Genomic DNA, 23,785 nt, shown 5'->3' on the forward strand with positions numbered 1-23,785 from the left:
ACAGCCTTTGAGAAATTTCTCATGAATCCGCTCCCTAAACATATCATTTCACTGGCATACTGTCTTCTACTATCTCCAGGGAGTAATTCACTCCCCTCTTATGCTAATAGATAGACAACATATCTGGGAACTCCTTTAACATAAAAAAAAAGAGTGGCATAAAATCTTTCTGCACCACAAAAGGGTTTTCTGCAAAAGTACAAGAGATGAATAATAAGTTTATGGCAAGGTGTTACTATACTCCTCAGACTCAAAAACATTTACAATTGCAAGGATGGGAAATATTGGAGAGGGTGCAGAAAAGATGGAACCTTGATTAATATCTGGTGGGGTTGTAGGAAATTGAGTGAACTCTGGGAGGAGATCATTAAATGTATAGAAACCAAATTTTGGATTTCGATCCCTAACCGACCCAATATTATATTGTTTCATGGTCTTCCAAAACCGAAAGACAAAGTTAAAAATAGATGTTTCAAACTTCTCTTTATTACATGGTTAAAATATTGAAAAATTGAGCTTTCATAATGTTATCAGAATGCACTCAGACATTATGGACTACTTCTATGAGATCTAAGAAAGCTACGTCAGAATTTCATGTTCAGAAAAATGTGTTCATGTATTTGGAACTTGTATTGATCTGATTATTGTCTTTGTTATCCCTTGTTGCTATTTTCTAATAAAGCTCTTAAAAAAATTCTTTTAATAAAAAGTAATTACTGTTTTTCTGCGGCATACGCACATATCCGATGAGGGCCCGTGCACAAGTATTTAAACACCACACCTTCTCAGGGGGTCAGCCATACGTAGCTTGTATGGCACAAATTATGTCTTCACAAGCAATAGACACCACTGTCAGCCCTCACAGGATATGTGCGTATGCTGCTGAATAACAGTAATTATTTGTACTAGAAGCGTGTTTACTAATGGAAGTATATTGCAAACATGTTTCTATTTCAGATTGTACATTTCATTATTGATCTTTCTATCCCTTTAAAAAACAAAAGCACAGAACAAAAAATTCTACTGAGAACACATACTGAGAGAGAAGAAGCCGACATGAAAATGCAACTAATATACACAACAATTTGGAGGCAGTGCTTCTAATCAAGAATTTAAGATCTCAGATGAATTAAAGAATGAATGACATGTAATAATGTGTACAAAGATACAAAACTCCTAGAACATTATTCCTGTTAAATGGAAAAAAAAGAGTACTGCTCTGGAGGGAAATTATTGATCAGCTAATTACATAAAGTCTTAGAATATCAAGAATTAGATTTGTTACCATAATTAAAGGAAATGGTTTATTGCTGATTTTTCTACACTGGTCTTTCTGTGATCAGTCATTGGTTTCTTGAGATGACATTTCTATAGCCAAGAAAAATGGTTTCATTACAAATTGAATAACATTAACATTATACCTTTATGAAAATGGCAAACAAAAATAAGTACAAAATTATAGTTCACAAGGTAAATTGCCTTTTTTTAAAGGGACAGTAAAGTTAAAAATTAAACATTTATGATTACAAAAGAACATGTAATTTTATACAACTTTCCAACTTAGTTCTATTATAAAAAATTTGCTTTGTTCTATTGGTACCCTTTGTTGAAAAGAACACCTAGATAGGCTCGGGTGCTGGTTGATGCACATATATGTCTCTGCATAAAATGTATCATCATTTAAAAACATCTTATGTAAACATATCCTTAAGATCCGATACAACCACAATTAAACTCCATTACTCCATGATGCATAAACAAATATGAGTGAAGGTGCACTAGAGATCTTATTCAGAAAGTTTGAATAAGATCTCTAGTGCACCTTCGCTCATATTTGTTTTTTGTTACTTTGCGCATTTACGTTTAATAAATGATCTGCACCTAGTTGGGTTGCGCTTGTCTTTTGTTTCATTTCAGCTTTCTGCTATCAAGTGGACCGGAAAAATATTCACTCATACTTCCGGCAGCAACCTATCTTACAGGGCGCACAACAAAGGTAACGGAGGAGACTACACATTGGAATGGTGAATCTCTTAACTCTAGAACTTTGAATTCAGTCTGAGACTTACCGGCTTCACAATCATACATAAGCCAGCGCTGATACCAGCATTTTCGTTTTCTTCAGATGTTAAGGAACGACAGACCTCCTTTAAATTTGGGCAATGAGAGTTTTTTTAAGGAGACCCTCGCTTTTTTACCTTGCCATACAAAATTTGAGAATATTTTCTGCAAGAAGAGTATATCTTGTCTAAGTAAAATCAAAGGTAGATTTTGTAATAGATACAATAATTTAGGGAAGAGTATCGCTTTAACCATCATAATACGTGCTGATAGCGAGATCGGTAAATTGTCCCAATTATTCAGTTTCTCCTTAAAACACCTGGGAAAATTAAGTTTATACCATAATGAGGGGTTTCTACTTAAAGTAATATCCAGATATTTAATATGTTTGACTTCCTTGAAAGGATGTAGGATTTCATGGTCTGCTTTGGTAATCCATAACAATTCAGATTTACCCATATTAATTTTATAGCCTGAGATAGAGCTGAATATTTCAATAAGATGTAATAGCTGAGGTATGGATTGCTCCATATTGCTAAGGAATAGTAGGATATCGTCCGCAAACATTGATAATATAATCTTTTCCCCTCCCAACCGAATTCCTGCCAGCTCCTGTCTTAAAAAGATTGCGAAAAGTTCTAATGCTAGATTAAAAAGTGAAGGCGAGAGGGGACATCCTTGACGTGTTCCTCTCTTGAGCTTAAAATTCTCAGAGGTCTCTCCATTAATTATCATGGAGGAGAGTGGGAAATGGTAAATTAATCGTACAAATTGTTGGAATTGCCCTATCCAACTGAAACTTTCAAGCAAACTAAACAAGTGGTCCCAAAGGATTGAGTGGAATGCCTTTTCAGCGTCAACCATAAGTAGGGCCAGGTTAGTTTTTCTATGGGATTTTTTACATGGTGGTTTATTAAAAAAATAGTCTAGAAACAACATTGCTTTGCGAAGATTTTTCACAGAGTTCCTTCCTACCATGAAACCAGTTTGGTCTGTATGTATTAGTGAATTCAAGAAGACTTTGAGTCTATGGGAAATAATTGATGTTAATAATTTATAGTCCTGATTTAACAAGGATATAGGATGGTAAGATAAAAAAACATTCCGGATCTTTGTCTTTCTTTAAAATAACGGTTACGTTGGATGTGGTAAAATATGGTGATTGCATTTTGTTTTCAACATAATATTCATTTAAGAAGGGAGAATATGATAGGAAGTATCTGGTCATGAAGAAGTTAATGAAATTCTGCAGGGAGATAATCAGGTCCGGCAGCTTTGTTTAATTTTGAATGGCCTCAGAGATTTCGTTCAGTGAAATTGGCTCATTTAATTTCTGTAAGTCCTGTATAGATACTGTATTAAGAGTTATCTTTTGCCAGAAACTCCTCTTATTTGTCTCATTAATCACACCTGCAGAATAAACTTCTTGGAATTTTGTAGTACGTTCTCGTCTAATATCATTCACATTGGTAAACCTCTTATCGCCAATTAATAGCTGCTATAAAATTCTTTTGCGCCTTTGCCCTAGATATCCTGGCTAGGTATTTAGCTGATTTCCCATATTGCCCACTGAAAATATTTTTTTTGTTTTTGTTCTTTTAATGCAGATTGTTGCTTCAAGAATATGTCTCTTACTAATCTAGCATCAGTATATTTCTTTCATGTTTCTGGGGTTGAATTAATAATATAACTCCTGTAACTATTCTGTACCTGGTTAGATAATTGTTCATCTTTAAGCTTACTTTTTTCTTCTATCTACAGAGGAAAGTTTTTATTTCCCCTCTGAAAACAGACTTTGCTGTTTTCCACAATATTTCAGGTTTGTGTGTGTATGAGGCATTAAAGCCATAGAACTCTTGCAATTTTAGTTGAAGCCAATTCTTAAATTTGGTGTTGGAGAATAAATATTGTGGAAGCAAAAACGAGGCCCCTGTTTGAACTTATTTGTGTTTACCTCTTAAGAAATAATAGCATGATGCAAGATAGCTATTTCCGATATAGTTGCTTTTATTTCCAGACCTAGCATACTGTTTGAAACTAAAATTAGATCAATCCTGGAGAATGATTTAAAGGTCTTGGATTGACAGGTGAACTTCTGGCTATCTGGATATTGCAATCTCCATATATATTTTAATGACAATTTATGACAAATGTTACGCAATATCTTAGATACACTGCTTCTCTTATGAGATTGGTTAGGTTTAAGTCTGTCTAATTCTGGAGAAAATACCATGTTAAAATCACCGGCCATTATCAAATTTGTCTATATGTCTATACTATTTACATGTTACAGATGATAAAGTAATTATTATGTATTACTAGTTCTACAATCTAGAACCTGCTGTCTGGATCAATTTCTTGAGATAAAATCTGATAGGAGAGTTATTTATTAAAAAGAATTGCAACTCCACACTTCTCTCATATGATGTAGTTCAAATTTTACCTACCCACTTAGTTTTTAATTTAAGGGCTTCCTGGAGTTTAAGATGTGTCTCCTGGATGAGGGTGATGTCTGGTCTTTGTTTTCCGAGTTGTTTCCAAATTATCTTCCTCATAATTGGGGATGTGATACCCCCCACATTCCGGGAGATCGCTTTTCCATCATTTAATCAAAAAGAAAAAAGAGTGCTCCCCCTCCCAACTCCTCTCCAACTGGGAACCTCAATTGGGATCATCATATGGAAATATACTTTCATTGTTTCACCCAATTGGTTCACTAAATCTAAAAATTGCATTTGCCACAGTATTCCTGAGCCTCTGTACTACTGCTGAGTGTTATACGGTCGCCATTCTTCTCCAGAACAATTTTAGCTGGGTATATCAGCCTTGCATTCAAGTTTGCTTTGATTAATCTGGAGCAGTAGGGCGACATTTCTCTCATCTTGGCTAATGTTTCTGAGGAGAAGTCTTGGAACAACAGAATTTTATGTTGATCGATAAATATTTAGTTAGTGTTCCGGTAGCTTCTAAGAATTTTATCTTGAAAGTTTAAGAATTTTATTATCACTACTCTAGTCTTGGGAGTTTCGTCAAGGTTGTTACGTATTGGGGCAATCCTATGTGTTCTTTCTATAATGTTGTGTTACCTATATTAAGGCCTACTAGTTTAGGGAGATTAGTGGAGGCAAATAATAAGAGATCTTGGAATTCTGCTATTTCAGGGAAGCCAACCACTCTTAAGTTATTGCTGCAGGCCCTGTCCTCTAGCTCTTCCATTCTAGATTGGAGTATTTTTATGGCATTCCCCTGAGTTAGAATGGAATGTTCCTGAATATTCACTCGGTCTTCTACATCAGATATACTTTCCTTGACCTCTGCAATTCTGGCGGAGAATTGTCTTACCTCATTAGTGAGGCTTGCTATATCTTGTTTAAGTGAGTCAAATTGTGGCATAATCAGTTCGGATATCTGTTGAAGAGATAAATTAGCCTCAGCGTTAGCCCCTAAAGTGTCACTGATAATTTCTGAGCTAGTATCGAATTGTTTGGTTTTCTTGTCCTTGTGTTTGGGCGGCATTGGGGTGACTTATTTTTAGATTGTGATACAAATCTTTTCATGCATAGGGAAAGGAAAAACTCCCTAAATGGGAGGGCGTGGTAAATTGTGTATATATATAAAAAAAAAGTACAAGTGTAAACAATAAAGTGAAACAAAATAGTGAAAAAAAGGTTCAATAAAGAAAGCTAGTGCCTGGGTATAGATGTGTCAGAGTAGTAAGGTCAAACAATAAGAACCAAAAGACAAAAAGGGAGGGCAAAGTTAAGTGGTGTGTAGAATTAGGACTATACCAAATCCTTAAAATCAGTGTCACCCTAGTGTAACAGGGCCTCTTTGTGTGTAAGCTCTCTCTCGCTATTGGCCTTAAATCAATTATTAACCTTTGGGAGAGTTAGTAGTCACTATCATACAGTGATTTCACCATAAACCTACTTACAGTAGGTAATAATGTTAACATGTAAGAATACATTTTGAAAAAAACCCTCTGACCAATGTGTAAATTGGTATCTTATAGTGGCTTACCTAAGTTTAGACCCAGTATACAAAGATAATTGTTAACTGTTTTAACTCCTTATCTTAAACTCTAAACATGCGGTTAATCATTGAACCCGGTAACATGCATGCTGGCACTAGTTAAAATCTAGCTTTAAAGTCGTTGACTTCTATTAGCAGATTTCTACAGATTACAAATCCCAGAGAATAGCTTTAGAGTCAGCTGCTTTGTTGGTCAGGATTATATTGTCACTCAGCTTTCTGCATAATCTATCATGCTTAACAAAATAAGTCCAGCAAAAGAATCCGTGACAGTTCAAATAGCACAACTAACATATCACTGTGGCCTAATAGTGACTTTGATAAATATTAGACAGATACTTGACCTTAAGCAACAGTAAAAAGATAAAGAAAAACAAAGTCCATAAGTCCAAGACTATTTCTCCACATGAACTGTTAGCTTTAACTTATTAGAGCGACAAATGAGTATTCCAAGGCACAATAAAGTTTGCTCCTCTAACGTGGAACCCTCTGCTGGAATTGTTAAACAAAGAGAGCATAAAAATTCCTTTAGTATGTATTTTTGTTGGTTCAAACCACTTTCTTTATGGTATACTCAAGCTTTAGCTGCACCTGCTTGTAAGGGGATGGTATAGACCTTTATCCAGTAGTAAGTTTCTCCTCAATTTTCAACAAGAGTCGCACAATGTCTAAATCCTCAACTCTATACATATAATGGGCTTTTGACTTTAATCTTTTAAGCAAGTATGCTATTCTTATCCCTCCTCAGCAGATATAGTTGATATAAAAAGCACTATATAAATCCGACATACTCCAAGTCAGTAGCACTGATATGTCTGCTTAACCCAAGTCCGGTTATGTACTGCAGCTTACTGCCCAGCATGTAAAAAACACAGTATGTTACAATTACACAATAGGTAGGGGGAGCAGAGTTTATATTAAGCAGGTAATTCTATTGAATTATTTCCCCTGTTATAGGGTGTTAAATTATATAGTTATAATATTCCTGTGTAATAAGAATTAAACCTGTCGAAAATGCCTAAACTGAGAACAAATAACAACTAGAACCTAATTGTACGAGAGTATACAACTTAGTAAAAAAGAGGTAGGCTCAGCGAAAATAATAGTAGGTAAATTCTGCAACACTTATATAGATATAAAGAGGATATTATTCCATACCATTCATACTAATAATCTTTAACGAGAAAAAAAAACTAGGAATAATCATTCATACATAAGCTTAAGCTAAATTAAAAACACTTAAACCAAGGGGTAATGATAACGTATCTGTTCAAATAATATAGTCTTATCGTCAGTCAGCAGAATATGGTAACAAGTAAACTAAGCCCTTACAATCCGAGGGCTAAATTAAAATTACTTCTATATTAATGTATTTAATAACTGCTGGGCTGAGACTGACATAGATAAGTATAGGATATCAATTAAACATGACCTCGGTAAGCAAGTTAAAAGAAACAAGGAGAGCCGAAGCTGCTCCTAGGAACCCCTGACGCGCGTTTTACAAAAAACGCTTCCTCAGAGGGGGTGCGGGCCGCTGCTAATGTACGCTATTTGAAGCTCCATAAGTCCCCCCTCAGAACGTGATAGGAGCCATATGGAATAATGATGCCTTATTATCGGTTCAAAGATATGTCAAACAGTGATGTAGTCAAATGTAGGTAAGTAATACACCTGATACACTACGTGATTGTGGGCATGAGATGTCAGGCATGATCATAGAAATCCCTCAACTAATCGAAAGCGGACTTGAGTCCTAACAGCATAAGGGGGTGTGTTTATAGAATGACATCTTATCGTATTATGGAATTGATTGGCTGATCATATTTATAAACGAAGACTTTTATCATGAATACATATGTGTCAAAAATAGTATTAACGGCACAAATATTGTTGTCTATCAGAAGAAAAAGACTAGAATGAATATTATTTATTATCTTCAGCCTATCCGCGATCAAATGCTTTATAGCACTGTAAAATATATGATAGGATACAGACTACCGATTTATTATCATGTATATGCTTCTTAGTAATATTCATTATAACCATAAGCACATCGAGCTGATTTATAAAAGGCAAAAAGTGGAATCAAAAAGTGTTCTTAAATTCATGTCGTGTCAAGATGTTTTATATAATTATGACATGTATAATCAATTGCCATTACTAAATGCTCATATTAACCCCTAGCTTTCACAGCTTGAGTAATAATGGTAGGTAGAGATAATCTGGTGTTAAAGCGATGTGGTGATACACTTTATTTCCAAATGTTTGTGTTATTAAAGTCAGATATAGAGTGTTATATTGCAGGATCATATTCATTAGTCTGCTTAATATAATATGTTAGTAGGTGCATTATGTTAGACCATCCAATCGGAAAGAACTATAAGAGTGAGATATTATTTCAATATTACTGTCAGCCAATTTATACCTAATAAATAATTAGGCATGGGGGGCAACTCATATCCAATATAGTGATTGAGGGCAGATTTTAATAGGACATATTTTAACGAAAAGTAGGTGAAAAAAATGTCCAGTTGTAACCTTAAGAATAGTAGATGTTTAATGATAAAACACGAAAATCTATCACAAAAGTTACTCCTGAAAAATGTCCAGTTTGAAAAACAAGTAAAGTGATTACAATTGTAAAACTTGAAAATAGACAAGGTGTATAATGTATCAAATAATATAGACTCAAAAGAAGTGTTTAAGTAAATAGCATTTAAATAAAGGGCAAATAGCTTAATGCCCTGGAAGTGGCTAAGTGTAAGATTGATTGTGACATTTAAAGAATGAAACACCCAACAAGTGAAACTAAATTATGATAATATAAATTAATATTTATATAAAATATTATGTTCGTGACTAAGTCATGATTAAAAGTTAAAGTGTATATAAGTGAGGTTAGGCATGAATCATTATAGACAAGAAGAAACATAATTCACTGTAGTTGTTTGTTATATATATACAGTATATACAAAAAAGTTGTTAAAATCATTCATACCATTCAATTTTACTGAATTGAGTAGATAAATCCACCTACACTACATTTTTAGTAAAGTATTTTCTCTTATGCCTAAGGATGCTTTTTGGATTACTGTGTATTGTAATCCAGTCGTTGTACTGTTATGATGCAATTGAAAATGTTTTGCCACAGATGTAATTTTCTTGCCTTAATTCTCATCTCTGGTAGCATTCTTGATGTTATTGTCATGTTCTAGGATACGTACTCTGACCTCTCTTGTGGTCATCCCAACGTATGCCATTTTACATGAACAAAAAAGTACGTATATGACTCCTATCGTCCTACAGGAAAAACGAGATGTTAGTTTATATATTTTGCCTGTGTTTTCTGTTACGGATTTGGGTTTCCATACATACTTGCATGCGGAGCATGTACTACAGGGGTACATCCCTAGATCTGCATCTTTCTTTTTTACAGATCGAACATAGTGACTAGATACTAATTTGTCTCGTAGGTTAATAGGTCTTTTATATCCTACTGATATTCTCTCCCCTATTGTGGAATTCAAGGTCAGATCATTTTGCAGTATTTTCCAATGGTCATTAATTATTTTGGTCACCTGTGACATTTGAGGATTGTACGTGGTTATTAGTCTAGGATGGGATTCACTCGAGATTTTATCCTTAGGGACTAATAATTCCTCTTTTTTAATTTTTAGTGCCTTATATTTAGCTCTCTTGACATATTTTTGCTGTATCCTCGTGTAATCAATCTCTGCATCAGAGTATTAATTTCTGTCATGTATATGTCTGTACTAGAGCAATTACAGTGTTAACACAAAAAATCACCATAGGGTATAGCTTTCAAGGTATTTGGAGGGTGGGCACTGGATTTGTGTAAGAGTGTGTTTGTGGCTGTAGATTGTGGTATTGATTAATCCATCATTATTCTTAAATATAGTCAGATCTAAAAAACAGATTTTCTTTTGGCTTGCTGAGTAGGTTAGTTTAATGTTCTTGTTGTTGATGTTTAGTCTGGCCATAAAGTTGTCTAATTCAATGGATGTACCACCTTCCCAAATAAATAGGACATCGTCAATATACCTTATCCATAATGGTATATGCTCAGTAAATAGTTTTAAATCTTCAGAGAATACACAAAAAAGTTCCCAGTGCCCCAAGAATAAATTAGCGTAAGTTGGCGCACAGGCTGTACACATTGCGGTACCTTGAATTTGTACATAGTATCTGTCATTAAATGTGAAGAAGTTGTGGGTTAGGATGAAATGTAGCAGTTGGATTATGAATGTATTATGTGCCCCGTTACCACACTTATTAGTTGATAGAAAATATTCAATAGCTTCCATTCCATCTTTATGTCTGATATTGGCATACAGGTATTCAACATCAGCTGTTACTAACCACATTTCATCTGTTAACCTTATGTTCTGTAAAATCTGGATAACCTGTATGGTATCACGTACATAGGAGGGTAAAGTTGTTAAATACTCTCTTAGTCTTTGGTCTACAAATTTACTGGCATTTTCTGTTAGGTTCTCATTCCCGGAAACAATTGGTCTACCGGGTGGTATTTTAGAGTCTTTATGTACTTTCTGTAAGAAATACATTGTTGCTATTTTGGGATTATCCCTTATCAGGTACTTTTTTTCTGAGTTAGAAATTATATTATCTGCCCATGCTTTTTGCACCAGATTGTTATACTGAGTCACATAAGAACTCTTAGGATTAAAAATAACTTGTTTGTAACAGGTAGAGCTAGATAGTTGTTTAGTGGCTTCCTCAGTATACATCTGACGTGGCCAGAGGACTATATTTCTGCCCTTATCGGACCGTTTTATTACGATATCATGCCAGGATTCAATTTATTTTAATGCCTGTGATTCAGAGAGAGTTAAATTATACTTAGTTTTGAAAACAGGCAGTTCTTCAATTTTTTGGCATACCATTTTACAAAAAACTTGTATCTCAGGTGATAGAGGTAAAGGGGGGAACATATGTAGACTTAGGTTTCAAGTTAGATTTTCACATATGAGAACCGGATGATGTTATATCAGTTTGAGTATCTATGTCATTATCCATTAATTCCTGTAAAATATCTACAGTGACCAAATCTTCTGCATTCAGAGTATTAGGGTTATGGGCATATATCTTTTTCAATAATAGTTTCCCAGAGAATAGATGAACATCTTTAATTAACTCAAACTTATTCAGTGAATTAACTGGACAAAAAGATAGCCCTCTAGAAAGTACTGAATTGTGTGCAGAATTAAGTATATGGTCAGATAGATTAATGATTCTCAATTGTTCATCTTTATCTTGGAGAAGGGTCTGAGTTCCCTCCTCCTTGTGGATTGTCTGACTGGACCTGAGAATTTGCGTTTATTCCCTCTGGAGTTGTGAGGTACTGTTTGATTGGTCTGTGTGATGAGGGGATTCACGTTCTGAGGAGCATTGGATAAAAAAGAAGAGGAAGTAGTTGCAGATTGTACCATGCTATATGTTTTGGGTCTCACTATAGGGGTGTAATTGTCACTATCTGTCAGCTAATTAAAAATACTGATATCTGTGTCATTGTCAGAAATGTCAGATTCGCTTTCGGCTTGTTGAACCAGATACCTCTTAGCCTAAATGTTGTATTATTGCGCCAGCGATAGACTTTTTGACTTTGAAAATCTTCAATATCTCTTTGTAATTTCTGTTTCTTAGTAGCTATGAGTTCTAGTTGGGCATTGTACTCTTCAATTTCTGTATCTAGTTTTGTTAGCTCTAATTTGTCATGTTTGATTTATATTTGGATAAGCTTTAATGAGCACTCAGACAGTGCAGTTTCCCACAGTTTACTAGATCTTCATTGTTGAGGGTGAAGGCCGGGAAAACCTTCATCTTTAGACCCTTAGACTTATGGAGCTTCAAATAGCGTACAAAAGCAGCGGCCCGCACCCCCTCTGAGGAAGCGTTTTTTGTGAAATGCGTGTCAGGGGTCCTCGTTTCTTTTAACTTGCTTACCGAGGTCATGTTTAATTGATATCCTATACTTATCTATGTCAGCCCAGCAGTTATTAAATACATTAATATAGAAGTAATTTTAATTTAGCCCTCGGATTGTAAGGGCTTAGTTTACTTGTTACCATATTCTGTTGGCTGACGATAAGACTATATTATTTGAACAAATACGTTATCATTACCCCTCGGTTTAAGTGTTTTTTTAATTTAGCTTAAGCTTATGTATGAATGATTATTCCTAGTTTTTTTTTCTCATTAAAGATTATTAGCATGAATGGTATGGAATAATATCCTCTTTATATCTATATCAGTGTTGCAGAGTTTACCTACTATTATTTTTGCTGAGCCTACCTCTTTTTTACTATTCTGTATATTCTTGTACAATTAGGTTCCAGTTGTTAAAAAACACAGTATACTTGTGGTTTAGACGATTCTGGGGTGCCGTTCTGTAATGCTGGAACTAGGCCGGCTCTTTCCGCCTCTTGGGTACTTCCTTTTCGGGTGGGAGGATAACACCAGTGCCGGACATCTCCGTCTGCTCGTGACCCTCAACCACCTCACCCGTTGCAACAGTTTGCCCAGTTCCGGCTTCCCTCTGGATAGAGAAGGTAGGAGGTGTTCTAAGTTCACTGTTGGTCTTTTGGCCCCTACGTCTAAACCGCCTACTCCGCACGCTCGTAGTGTGGCAACAGGATTTTGGAAGTTTTATAGAATAGCCTGAGGAAACAGCCCTATAGAGGCTGAGAAGCGCGTTGCTTTTAAATAAAGAAATTGCTTTTAATATATACACTTGCTGCTATTTTGGAGTTTATAATTTTTTACCTTTGGTTTTGGAGTGCTACATGTTTGGCAGTGAAGTTCAGTCTGCTGGACGGCTGAGAAGTCCCAGTCTGCCTGTATTGCACCTGGAGGTGCTTTCCATCTTGTAAGTGTAACCATATCTTACTACTTTGCCTTGCCATACAGTACTAGGCTATGGTGGTTTGCTTTATATTCCTATATAGGCGTTGGTGGCGACCCCCTTGGAACTCTCCTGTTCTGGACTCCACCTTGTCTCCATCCAGTGAGCTGGACTACTGTGAGGTTCCAGTCTGCCCCAATAGCACCATTGTGTGAGTAACCACTTGTCTTATCTATATTGTCACTTGTATCAGTGGTACTAGGCCATTGTGGCACCTCTGTTTTCTTCCTTTTACAGATCATCTTCAACCAGGATTTGATCATCCTTTGACAGAGTGCTGCCTCCATTTTGGATACTTTGGACTTCACTGTTGGTCTTCTGGCCTCTACGTCTAAGCCGCCTACTCCCCACGCTCGTACTGTGGCAACAAGATTTTGGAAGTGGCTCAGTTACCAAGCTGGTCGGCTTGTAGGACTCCATCTGCTGGTCGAGTTCCGCTCATGTGATCCGGGCCTGATGCAACACTTGCCGGCCTATGGATTGTAGCTGCATGGGGATCTCAGCATCGCTCTTCAGGAAGCGAGAAGTCAGCGTCAAGTAACTTGCTGGCTCCATCCGGATGTCCCATACTGGACTCTCTTACATATCTTTATTTTATATACATTGTGTTTTTCAATTGTATTATTTTTTAAGTGTGCACATCTATAAGTATTTACCTTGGGTTATTTTTGATTTACAATTAAGTACATGAGCTGCCATTCACAAGACTTAACATGGCAGCCAAGCTGGCCTTTATAAGATTTAGCCTTGGCTGAAGAGTCGGCCCTCAGAGGATTGAGCCTTGACATAAGAGATGGCCCAATCAGGATTGAGAGTTGGCAGAAAAGGAGGTCCAAACATGATTGGGACTTGGAAGACCTGTCACTCACAGGATTGCAGATTGGAAGAAGACTAGGCCACAGTAATACAGAACATCGGAATAAGTGAAAGGATCACCCAAAAAAACAACAGGTGCTTTGCTTCTTCCTTTATTAGCAAGTATGTAAGGGGACCAAAAGATCCCTGCAGTAGTATGGTCATAAGAAACATGCCTAAAAAACATCTGGTGGCAATAAAAAGGAATGCTGGTAGCTCCCCGCAATAACTGCTGCTTTGAGTACACGTCTTATTACTGGGTAATAATATTTTATGCCATCCTAGTTCTTATGTTATATCATTTTGTATTGTCTCTTCTTAATTAGAAATATGTTCCACTGCTTGGCTAGAAGTGCCTGTTGCTACATCTTATTCTATGTTGCAGTCTGCACTCTTCTTTCACTGAGTTATGTAGATCCTGATTCATGGTCTTCACTTGCAGTGTTTTAACAAACTCTATGGAAAGCTGCGTTTCTTTGTTATGCTTAGACCTTTTGTGTGGTTGATAAGACTTAATTTGATGGTGTTATATGGGGTCAGTAAGAGAGAAGATAGGTACTTAATGTTTGCTTAATTATGTGCACTGAGCTTTCTTCTCATTCTTTGCTGCTTGGGGTTCAGTAAAGGAAGATAAGCAAAATATTCACCACATGACTAGTCACAAGGCAGGAGTATCTGCTTTAGCGTTTCTTAATGAAAGTGTTAGTCACAGATAATTAGGAATAATTTATTTTGTGTTAGAAGGCAACCAAATTTAATTGAGCAACTTATTGTGTCCTTAATTATGTTCACTGAGCTTGGAAAGGAAGAAAAGAAAAATATTCACCTCATCATTATTTAGTAACATGGCTAGAATATTAGGGTTTTAGTATTTATTGATAAAAGATGAAGCTACTACAGTGTTAGTCATAGATAGTTAGGAATATATTATTTTGTGGCAATAAATCAACAAAACTAAAGTTAATGGGTTCATTAGGTTTTGTGATCGTTCAAAAAGATTTTTTCCTTTGCATATAAACTATTTGAACTTTGCAGACTGTTTCCGACTGTGATTTGGGAAACAGATTGAATGATAGGCTAATGAAAGAGAGTCTGAACAGACAATATAATGTATACAATATGAAAATATTCTGTATGTAAACTGCAGTTTCTATAGGTTTGTTGCAGTTGTCACAATTGTGCAAAGGCAAAATAGTTCATGGCTAAAGTAATAGCATGTTATAATAACAAATATGGTTCTAGAAGCAATTCATTCTAGCTTTAAACAACTAAAATATTATACAAAACACTTGGCTTGTTATTGATGTTAGGCAAACAAAAGAATCAAATGTAAAAGCATTACAATATACCATGTTAATATCCCAATGATAAAAAAGAGCTATGTACATAACAAAGATAGAATGCTTATAATAGCAAAATACTTCACTACAATGGGCTAGATTACAAGTGGTGCGCTAGTGTTAGCTTGGGACACGATAAGCAATATTACAGCCGCACTAAAGAGCATATTACAAGTTTAAAGTAAACATTTACGCTCAAGTGCAAGCAGTCACTGCGCTCGAAGACTGGAGACCTATTGTAAACTGTAAGGGTTAAAAAAATGCATAAAATAAACTATTACACACATATATACACTTTCTGATAAAAACAAAACATAAATATTAGTAAAAATGTTTTATAAGGGTTAAAAAGGATATGGTATATGGCAAGGTATGTATAATTATGTATATAAATATTTTTGTGTGTATGAATAAATGTGTTTGTGTGTTAATATGTATAAGCACATACATATAAACGTAAACATACGCATCTATACACATATACTGTATATTCACTTTTCAGCCGTTTCCAGATAAATACTTTGAAATATGGAAAATCATATTTAAACAATTTGTATATGCATTAATGTGTTTTGAATTGAAATACTTTGACTAGCTAACTTTTAACTTTCAACTTGTAACCTTTAACTTTGAGTGCAGTTTGCGCATGAGTGGAATTTTTTTTTTAGCGTGTCACTTGTAATCTGGCACTTTTATGGTACCTGACAACAATGCAAAGAAAGTAGACAACCCCCCCCCCTCTTCAAGTGTCCATAAATCATTAGAGTTTTTAAGTTTACTGCTCGTTTTGCAACAGGTTATACTTTTGTGCAATTATTTAGAGGTTTATACGAGATATAATGACCATAATAAAGGACAAGGACCAAATAACATCTAGCATAATTATTATTATTTTCCTAATGCACTGGAAAATATGTTTTTCTTACTCTTTGTGTTAAACATCATCCTGCAGATGAATTACTATTTAAAAAAAAAAAAAGGAAGAAATGAGCCCAAAACTAATGTTTTAACAGATTCCTTTAATGATTCATTTACATATCTAATAAGGTTTAGACACTAATGTCATAACATGAAAAAATAAAATGTTCTTCATAAAAAACGAACTTCATCTACACAAATTGTTAAATGATGCATGATTTTTTTCCCCCTTCATTTTCGTCTTCAGTTTTTCGAAAACGTCACTTCAGGACCATTTCGCTCTGGAAGATGAGCAGAGAAAAATATAAGTAAGGACAAAGCATAAATCAGTGTACAAATGTTAATGGCTTCTTCAATAAACTCTTACGCGGCGGAGCACACAGCCAAAAAATGGAAAGTGACTTTAAAGGGAGCTTTGGGCATAGAATTGTTAAACAATGTAGTATGACCCAAGGATTAGATTTCCTCTTGTGTGCCATTCCTCTGTCTGTTTATCTATATATCTGTCTATCCTAACATGGCATGACAGTAATAGGTTAATTTAACTCCATTAAATGTCTAACAGCATCTTGAAAATCTGTCATTCTAATTGTAAACTATAAAAATACAATCAACAGTATTTCTGAATCCATAGCTAATGTTATTGATATCTTAAAAAAGCCGTACTAATAACGGTGCTTTTATCCATACAGACAGATCATTTCATTACTAGGTATGCACTCAGAATGAGAGCTCATTTAGTGCTGGGTATTGATTCTCTAATATAATAGGTCTGATGGACTCACTTTAGTTTATCATAAGCACAAATGGTCTGTATGGGTCATAACTCAGAAATGACAGACATTTCAGAAGATAAAGACACTGGTATATCTATAAGGAATGTACATTGTTTTAAAAGTGGACATGCATTTATTTTAGCACTCAACAATTATAAAACTATATATAAATATAAATATATATATATATGAATTGCATTATATTTTATATTATTCTTCCCCCATAATGAAAGCAGCAGTTGCCTCTAACCTAGCCTTTCCAAAGATTATCCTCGACTACTGGAAACAGATTTAAGGGATATCCCAGGTCCGTGAGGATAAATATTAGGCTACCAGGCTTAACACATTTCCCCTGAAGGTAAGGTGCAGTATTTTGTACCAAACTGTGACCACATTAAATAGGCACACATAAATGTTATATCAGAGCACTCATTTACATCCATTTTGTAAATATTTATATTACAGGGACATGAAACCCAACATTTCAGATAGAACATGCAATTTTAAACAACTTTCTAATTTACTTCTATTATAAAAAATTCTTGGCTCACTTGGTATTTTTTGTTGAAAAGAAGTAACAAACTTAGGATCCGGCCCCTTTCTAGAGCACTATATGGCAGCAGTTTTGCAAGAATGGTATCCATTTGCAAGAGCACTATATGGCAGCACTTTTCCTGCCATGTAGTGCTTCAGATGCCTACCTAGGTATCTCTTCAACCCAGAATATCAAGGGAACAAAGCAAATTTAATAATAGAATTAAATTACTACATTTTTAAAATAGTATTTTTGTCTGAATCACAAAAGAAAATGTTTGGGTTTCATATCCCTTTAATATGTTTATATATGACTTAAAATCCATATAAAGATGTGGTGCAATATTCTGTAATATTTTTATTGCTAATTCATAGAAGTTGAACATTTTCAGCTCTTCTGGTTTGTTAAACCAATTGAAAATAAATGGCTGGGTTAATATAAAACTGAATCAGTGAGCCGCTAGTATATTACAAGATTGTTGTTTCTCCCTAATCATAAAAAATATTAAAGTGTTTTGCAAAATTCTTGTTTAGTACATATGGATTATAATGTTCAGTCCTTGAGTTTGACACTTAGAAATGTCACAAAATTAGATGCCAACTAATAAAGTTTGTGTGTGGCTGGAATATACTCTAAAGTTTAGCTACTTATAAAACAGAAAAAAATATATATATTTCTTTTAAATCCTTAGCAGCAGTCACTATAGTATAGAAAGATAATTTGTGATGTTAGGTCCAAGAGGAAGCGACAGCCTTAGTGGAGTGAGCAGTAATTTCCTCTGGAGGCTGCTGTCCAGCTGTCTCATAAGTCAGTTGAATAACACTTCTCAACCAGAAGGAGAGAGTAGAAGAAGAGGCATTCTGACCTCTCCGTTTACCAGAAAAGACAACAAAAAGAGCAGAAGATAGATGAAAATCTTTTGTAGCCTGTAAATAGAACATCAAAGCATGCACAACATCCAGATTGTGCAACAACCGCTCCTTCTTAGAGGAAAAATTAGGACAAAATGAAGGAACAACAATTTCTTGGTTAATATTGTGTTCCGAAACCACCTTAGGTAAAAATCCTAATTTAGTACGGAGAACCGCCTTATCCGCATGAAGAATAAGATAAGGAGAATCACACAGTAGAGCCAAAAGCTCCAAAACTCTACGGGCAGAAAAAATTGCCAGCAGAAACAAAACCTTCCAGGACAATAACTTAGAATCAACAGAATGCATAGGCTGAAATGGAGCCTGCTGCAGATGTTAAGAACCAGATTAAGACTCCAAGGAGGAGCAATTGACCTAAACACAGGCCTGATTCTAACCAAAGACTGGACAAAAGATTGAACATCTGGCAAAATTGCCAGACGCTTCTGCAGAAGAATCAATAGAGCCGAAATCTGACCCTTTAGGGTACTGACTGATAAACCCTTCTCCAGGCCCTCCTGAAGAAAGGACAGAATACGGGGAATTCTTACCTGACTCCAAGAAAAAAAACCTAGATCCACAGCAATGAAGGTATTTACACCATACCTTATAATAAATCTTGCGAGTAACAGGCTTACAAACCTGAATCATAGTCTCAATAACCTTCACAGAAAAACCTTGTCTGGACAAGACTAAGCGTTCAATCTCCAAGCAGACAGCTTCAGAGAGACTAAGTTCGGATGGAGGAAGGGACCCTTAAGTAGAAGATCCTTCCTCAGAGGCAATTTCCACGGGGGGAAATGATGACATCTTCACTAGGTCCACAAACCAAGTTCTGCAAGGCCACTCTGGAGCTATTAGAATCACTGAAGTCTGCTCCTGTTTGATACGGGCTATCACCCGAGGAAGGAGGGCAACCAGAGGAAACAGATAAATTAGACCAAAATCCCATGGCACTGCCAAGGCGTCTACCAGGGTTAAGGATCTCTAGATCTTGCTCCGTATCTTGGAAGCTTGGCGTTTAGACGAGATGCCATCAGATCCAGCTCCGGGGTTAACATCAAAAAAACTTCCAGATGGAGAGCCCATTCCCCTGGAGGAAACGTCTGCCTGCTCAGATAATCCGCTTCACAGTTGTCCACCCCTGGGATATGAATGGCAGAAAGTTGACAATTGTGAGACTCTGCCCACTGAAAAATGCGAGTCACCTCCTTCATAGCTAACAAGCTCGAGTTCCTCCTTGATGGTTGATATACGCCACCGAAGAAATGTTGTCCGATTGAGATCTGATAAACCGGACTAAACTAAGTTGAGGCCGAACTGATAGAGCATTGAGAATTGCTCTCAAATTCTAGGATATTTATAGGGAGGGCAGACTCCAGAGTCCATAGTTACCTGAGCTCTTAGGGACCCCCCAAACTGCTCCCCAGGCTGGCATCCGTGGTCACAATCTCCCAAGAAGGTCTCAGGAAACAAATGCCTTGAGAGAAATGGTCCTGTGAGATCCACCAAGACAGAGACATCCTTGTGTCAGAACCCTAAGCAGTATGTACCTTTAACATTCAGGTTGTGACTCATTTAGCCCTGCCTACCAAACTAATAAAGCACCTGTGTTTGCTCTCCTCTGTGCTTAGTATTTTGAAATTGCAGACTAAAAGCTGCTGCTATCACTGAGCTCAAGATTTCCTTGGATTACAAGTGATTTCCTAAACAAAAACCTTCTGAATATCAGTTCACCTACTGAGTCTTTGTTGCTTACAACCACTGAAACATTTGTAACAAAGTTCCGTTTCTAATTCATCAACTACTACAGTATCTGGTGACGTTTACCTTCCTTCCAACACCTACGATATTGCTGTTGCAAAGACCTAACTGGGACTTTTACGGAACTCTCATAATACCTGCAATAATTCTACCAAACTCATATTGGAACTTTGTGCACTTACGGTGAATTCAGCATTCCCTCAACTATTTACCTTTTGTTTGCACCAAAGTCCGGAACTCAATTGCGGCTTGGATATCAGTGTGTACACGCTCGAGTAAAACTCCGCCCACTTTTGCCTTTTACTCTCGGGCTGATTTTGGCAACTCAGTACTGGAGCAAAACGTAAGTCTCCTTTCTCTACTTACTTAAAGTAAATACCTGCTGGGTCTTTATCGTGCAACTTATCATTATCACAGACTCAGCTAAGACTTTTATAACTGTTTCCTTGAACCTTGCCTGTTATTTAAAGCACAGCCTTACCGATAACATTGCGGTGCTAAACCATTCAAGGTATTTACAACAACCCTGTGAAAACGTATTCCTACCTGAACTCTCAATTAGTCAGTTCAGTATTTTGATACAAGCCACACACTACACATCGGCTTATATATTTCAACTAACTTCAATTCATTGCTTCTGATAACACTTCCAACCATAGTGTTGTTAAGCTAGGAGTTGATAAAAACCAATATATTTAAAGTAAATTAATTACTGCCAGTTTCTGCAGTTGCGCTCCAGAACCACTAATTCTGTATTCACAGACACTACGAATCTTACACCTTGTCTGAGAGTCTAAAACTATCCTCTGAGAGAGATCCGAGTGGTCTCCGTACAATTGATTGAGCATACATGTAAAGGTTGCAGATGGAAGCGAGCAAATGGAATAATGTCCATGGATGCCACCATAAGACCAATTACTTCCATGCATACAGCCACTGATGGACGAACAGAGGACTGAAGAGAATGAGAGGCCTCCAGAAACTTGAATTTTCTGACCTTCGTCAAAAAATCTTCATAGATACTGAGTCTATGATTGTCTCCAGAAAACATACCCTGTTACTTGGCACCAAGGAACTTTTCCCTAGATTCACCTTCCACCCATGAGAGCAGAGAATAGCTAACAGAGAAACTGTATGGGATCTTGCTAACTGACAAAGATATCGTCCAGGTAAGGAGCCACGGTAATCCCTAGAGATCTGGCCACAGCCAAAAGAGCACCTAGAACCTGCGTAAAGATTTGAGGAGCAGTGGCAAGGCCAAAAGGCAGAGCTGCAAATTGGAAATGTTAATCCAAAAAAGCGAACCTCAGGAACTTGAAATGTTTCCTGTGGATAGGCACATGAAGATACGCATCCTTTAGGTCTATACTGGTCATAAACTGACCCTTCTGAACTAGAGGGAGAATAGAACGAATAGTCTCTGTTTTGAAGGACGGGACAGAGAGAAATTTGTTGAGAGACTAATTCTAGAATGGGTTGAAAGGTTCCCTTCCTTTTTGGGAACTACAAAAAGATTTGAATAAAAACTGTGACCCTGTTCTGCTAGAGGAACTGGGATAATCACTGCCAGAGAGGACAAATCCCTTATGCAGCTTAAGAAGGCCTCTCTCTTTACCTGGTTTACAGATAATCTTGATAATAGGAATCTGTTCCTGGGGGGACAAGACTTGAATCCTATCCTGTATCCCTGGGAGACTACATCTACTGCCCAAGGATCTGGAACGTCACAAATCCAAGCCTGCTGAAAAAAGGGAAAGCCTGTCCCTTACCTAACCCAGAACTGGATTGGAGGCAGCCCCTTCATGCTGATTTAGCCTCAGCGGAAGGCTTTCTGGATTGCTTACCATTGTTCCAGGGCTGGCTAGCTCTCCAAGAAGTCTTGGCTTGCAAAGATTTAGAAGATGAGAAAGATCTCTGTCCCTTGAAGTTACGAAAGGAAGAAAATTAGAAGTCTGACAACCCTTGGGTCTGTTCTTCTTATCTTGTGGTAGAACCCCCCCCCCCTCCCTTTCCACCAGTAACCGTGGAAATAATCTCTGCCAGACCAGGGCCAAATAAAGTCTTACCCTTAAAAGTTAAAGGCAGAAGCTTGGATTTAGAAGTCACATCCGCAAAAGTATCGTAAAACTTGGCTCCCAACCTAACAACTTGCATAGTGGCATCACAAATAAAAGTATTAGCCAGCTTTAGAGTCTTGATCCTATCCTGGATCTCCTCTTATAGTAGTCTCCTTTGAAATTGGATCAGATAAAGAGTCACACCAATAAGAGGCTGCAACAGAACTAGCAACTTGTTGCCACTGCAAACCCAGATGAAGAAATATCTTTCTTAAATAGCCCTCCAGTTTCTTATGCATAGGGTCTCTAAAAGAGGAAGTATCCTCAAGAGGAATAGTAGTTCTCTTGGCTAAGGAAGATATAGTACCCTCTACTCTAGGAACAGTGCGTCACAGATATCACACTGAATCAGCCACAGGAAACATCTTTGTAAACACATGAGACTGGTTAAAAGGAACACCCGGCTTCTCCCATTCCTGAGATATAATGTCAGACATGCGAGCTAGAACAGGAAAACCCTCCACATCAAAAACTCTATTCAGTTTATTAACCTTTTTAGGAAACTCTGCAACCGTTTCAGAGTCATCCAAAGTAACTAAACCCTCCTTCAAAAGTAAACGGAGATGCTCCAGTTTAAATATAAAATTAACCTCCTCAGAATCTATTGTACTAGGAACTGCAGATTCTGAATCAAAGATCTCGCCCTCAGAAGCTGCAGAGGAATGATCCCTGCTAGATAACTAAGAAAAACTAACCAAATCAGTATTGGCGGAATCAGAACCCATAGAAATGTTATTAGATTTCCTCTTCCCTCTACCAAAACTAGGTAAGCAGAAACAGCAGAAATCAACTGTGCAGCAAATTCTTTAGGCAAACAAACACTCCCAGAGACCGACAGAAGAAGCACAGGGCACTGCATGTGAATCTGTCAAAGACTGGGACATGTTAACAGAAGGCTGAGATAATCTCTGAACAGCATTATCCTGAGAAAGAGAAGGCTAAGATAAGGAATCCTTATCCTTAGAAAATAAAACCTTATTAAAGCAAGGGGAACAAAATTGCACAGGAGGTATAACCTGGGCATCTGCACAATAAAGACATTTATCAAATGACAGAGAAAGCTTAGGATCGGCTTCCATAGTAAATAAAATAGTAAATAAAATAGGCCTTTATTTCCCTTATACTCTAATTTCAATATAAAAAAATTTAATAAAATTCTAAAAATAGATAAATAATTATTAAAACCAGCCCCAGCAATGCTGGAGACTCACCCAACCGGTTACCAGGAATCCAATCCACACCAGCAGATAAATCCTGTTCGAACTGCAGATCCTAGAAATCTGCAAACATAAGAGAGAAGCGACAGGCAGGAAAAACGATTGAATGCTAGAAAATCCAGTCTGTCTCCTTGAAAATCTGGCTTCTAAACAGCCGGCTAGAAACAAACTGTTCAGCACTCAGGAAATAACAGAGAAGTCACTTGATCGCAAATTCAAAAGTAAGATGCGGTCCAACAACTTTTTTCGCACATCACAATGTTACACAGGCAAAGAATGACTGGAGGCTGTGGGTAATGGGAGGATATGTTGCTCT

General features: G+C 36.7%; 1 protein-coding gene across 3 annotated transcripts in view; it reads right to left on the minus strand.

Annotated features, from left to right (window-relative positions):
* Window positions 1-23,785, minus strand: part of RNF130 (ring finger protein 130) — a 625,517-nt gene that overhangs the window by 53,797 nt on the left and 547,935 nt on the right. For 2 of the 3 annotated variants that reach the window (XM_053718647.1, XM_053718645.1), the window contains one exon: window positions 16,231-16,430. The exons of the other annotated variant lie outside the window; for it this stretch is intronic. In XM_053718647.1, coding sequence (XP_053574622.1) covers window positions 16,393-16,430 — 38 coding nt within the window. In that variant the 3' untranslated portion in view covers window positions 16,231-16,392. Of the gene's footprint in view, window positions 1-16,230; window positions 16,431-23,785 lie in introns of those variants that run through there. 3 annotated transcript variants of the gene reach the window in all.

Source organism: Bombina bombina, chromosome 6 (genome assembly GCF_027579735.1).
Source record: "Bombina bombina isolate aBomBom1 chromosome 6, aBomBom1.pri, whole genome shotgun sequence".
Taxonomy (NCBI): Eukaryota; Metazoa; Chordata; class Amphibia; order Anura; family Bombinatoridae; genus Bombina; species Bombina bombina.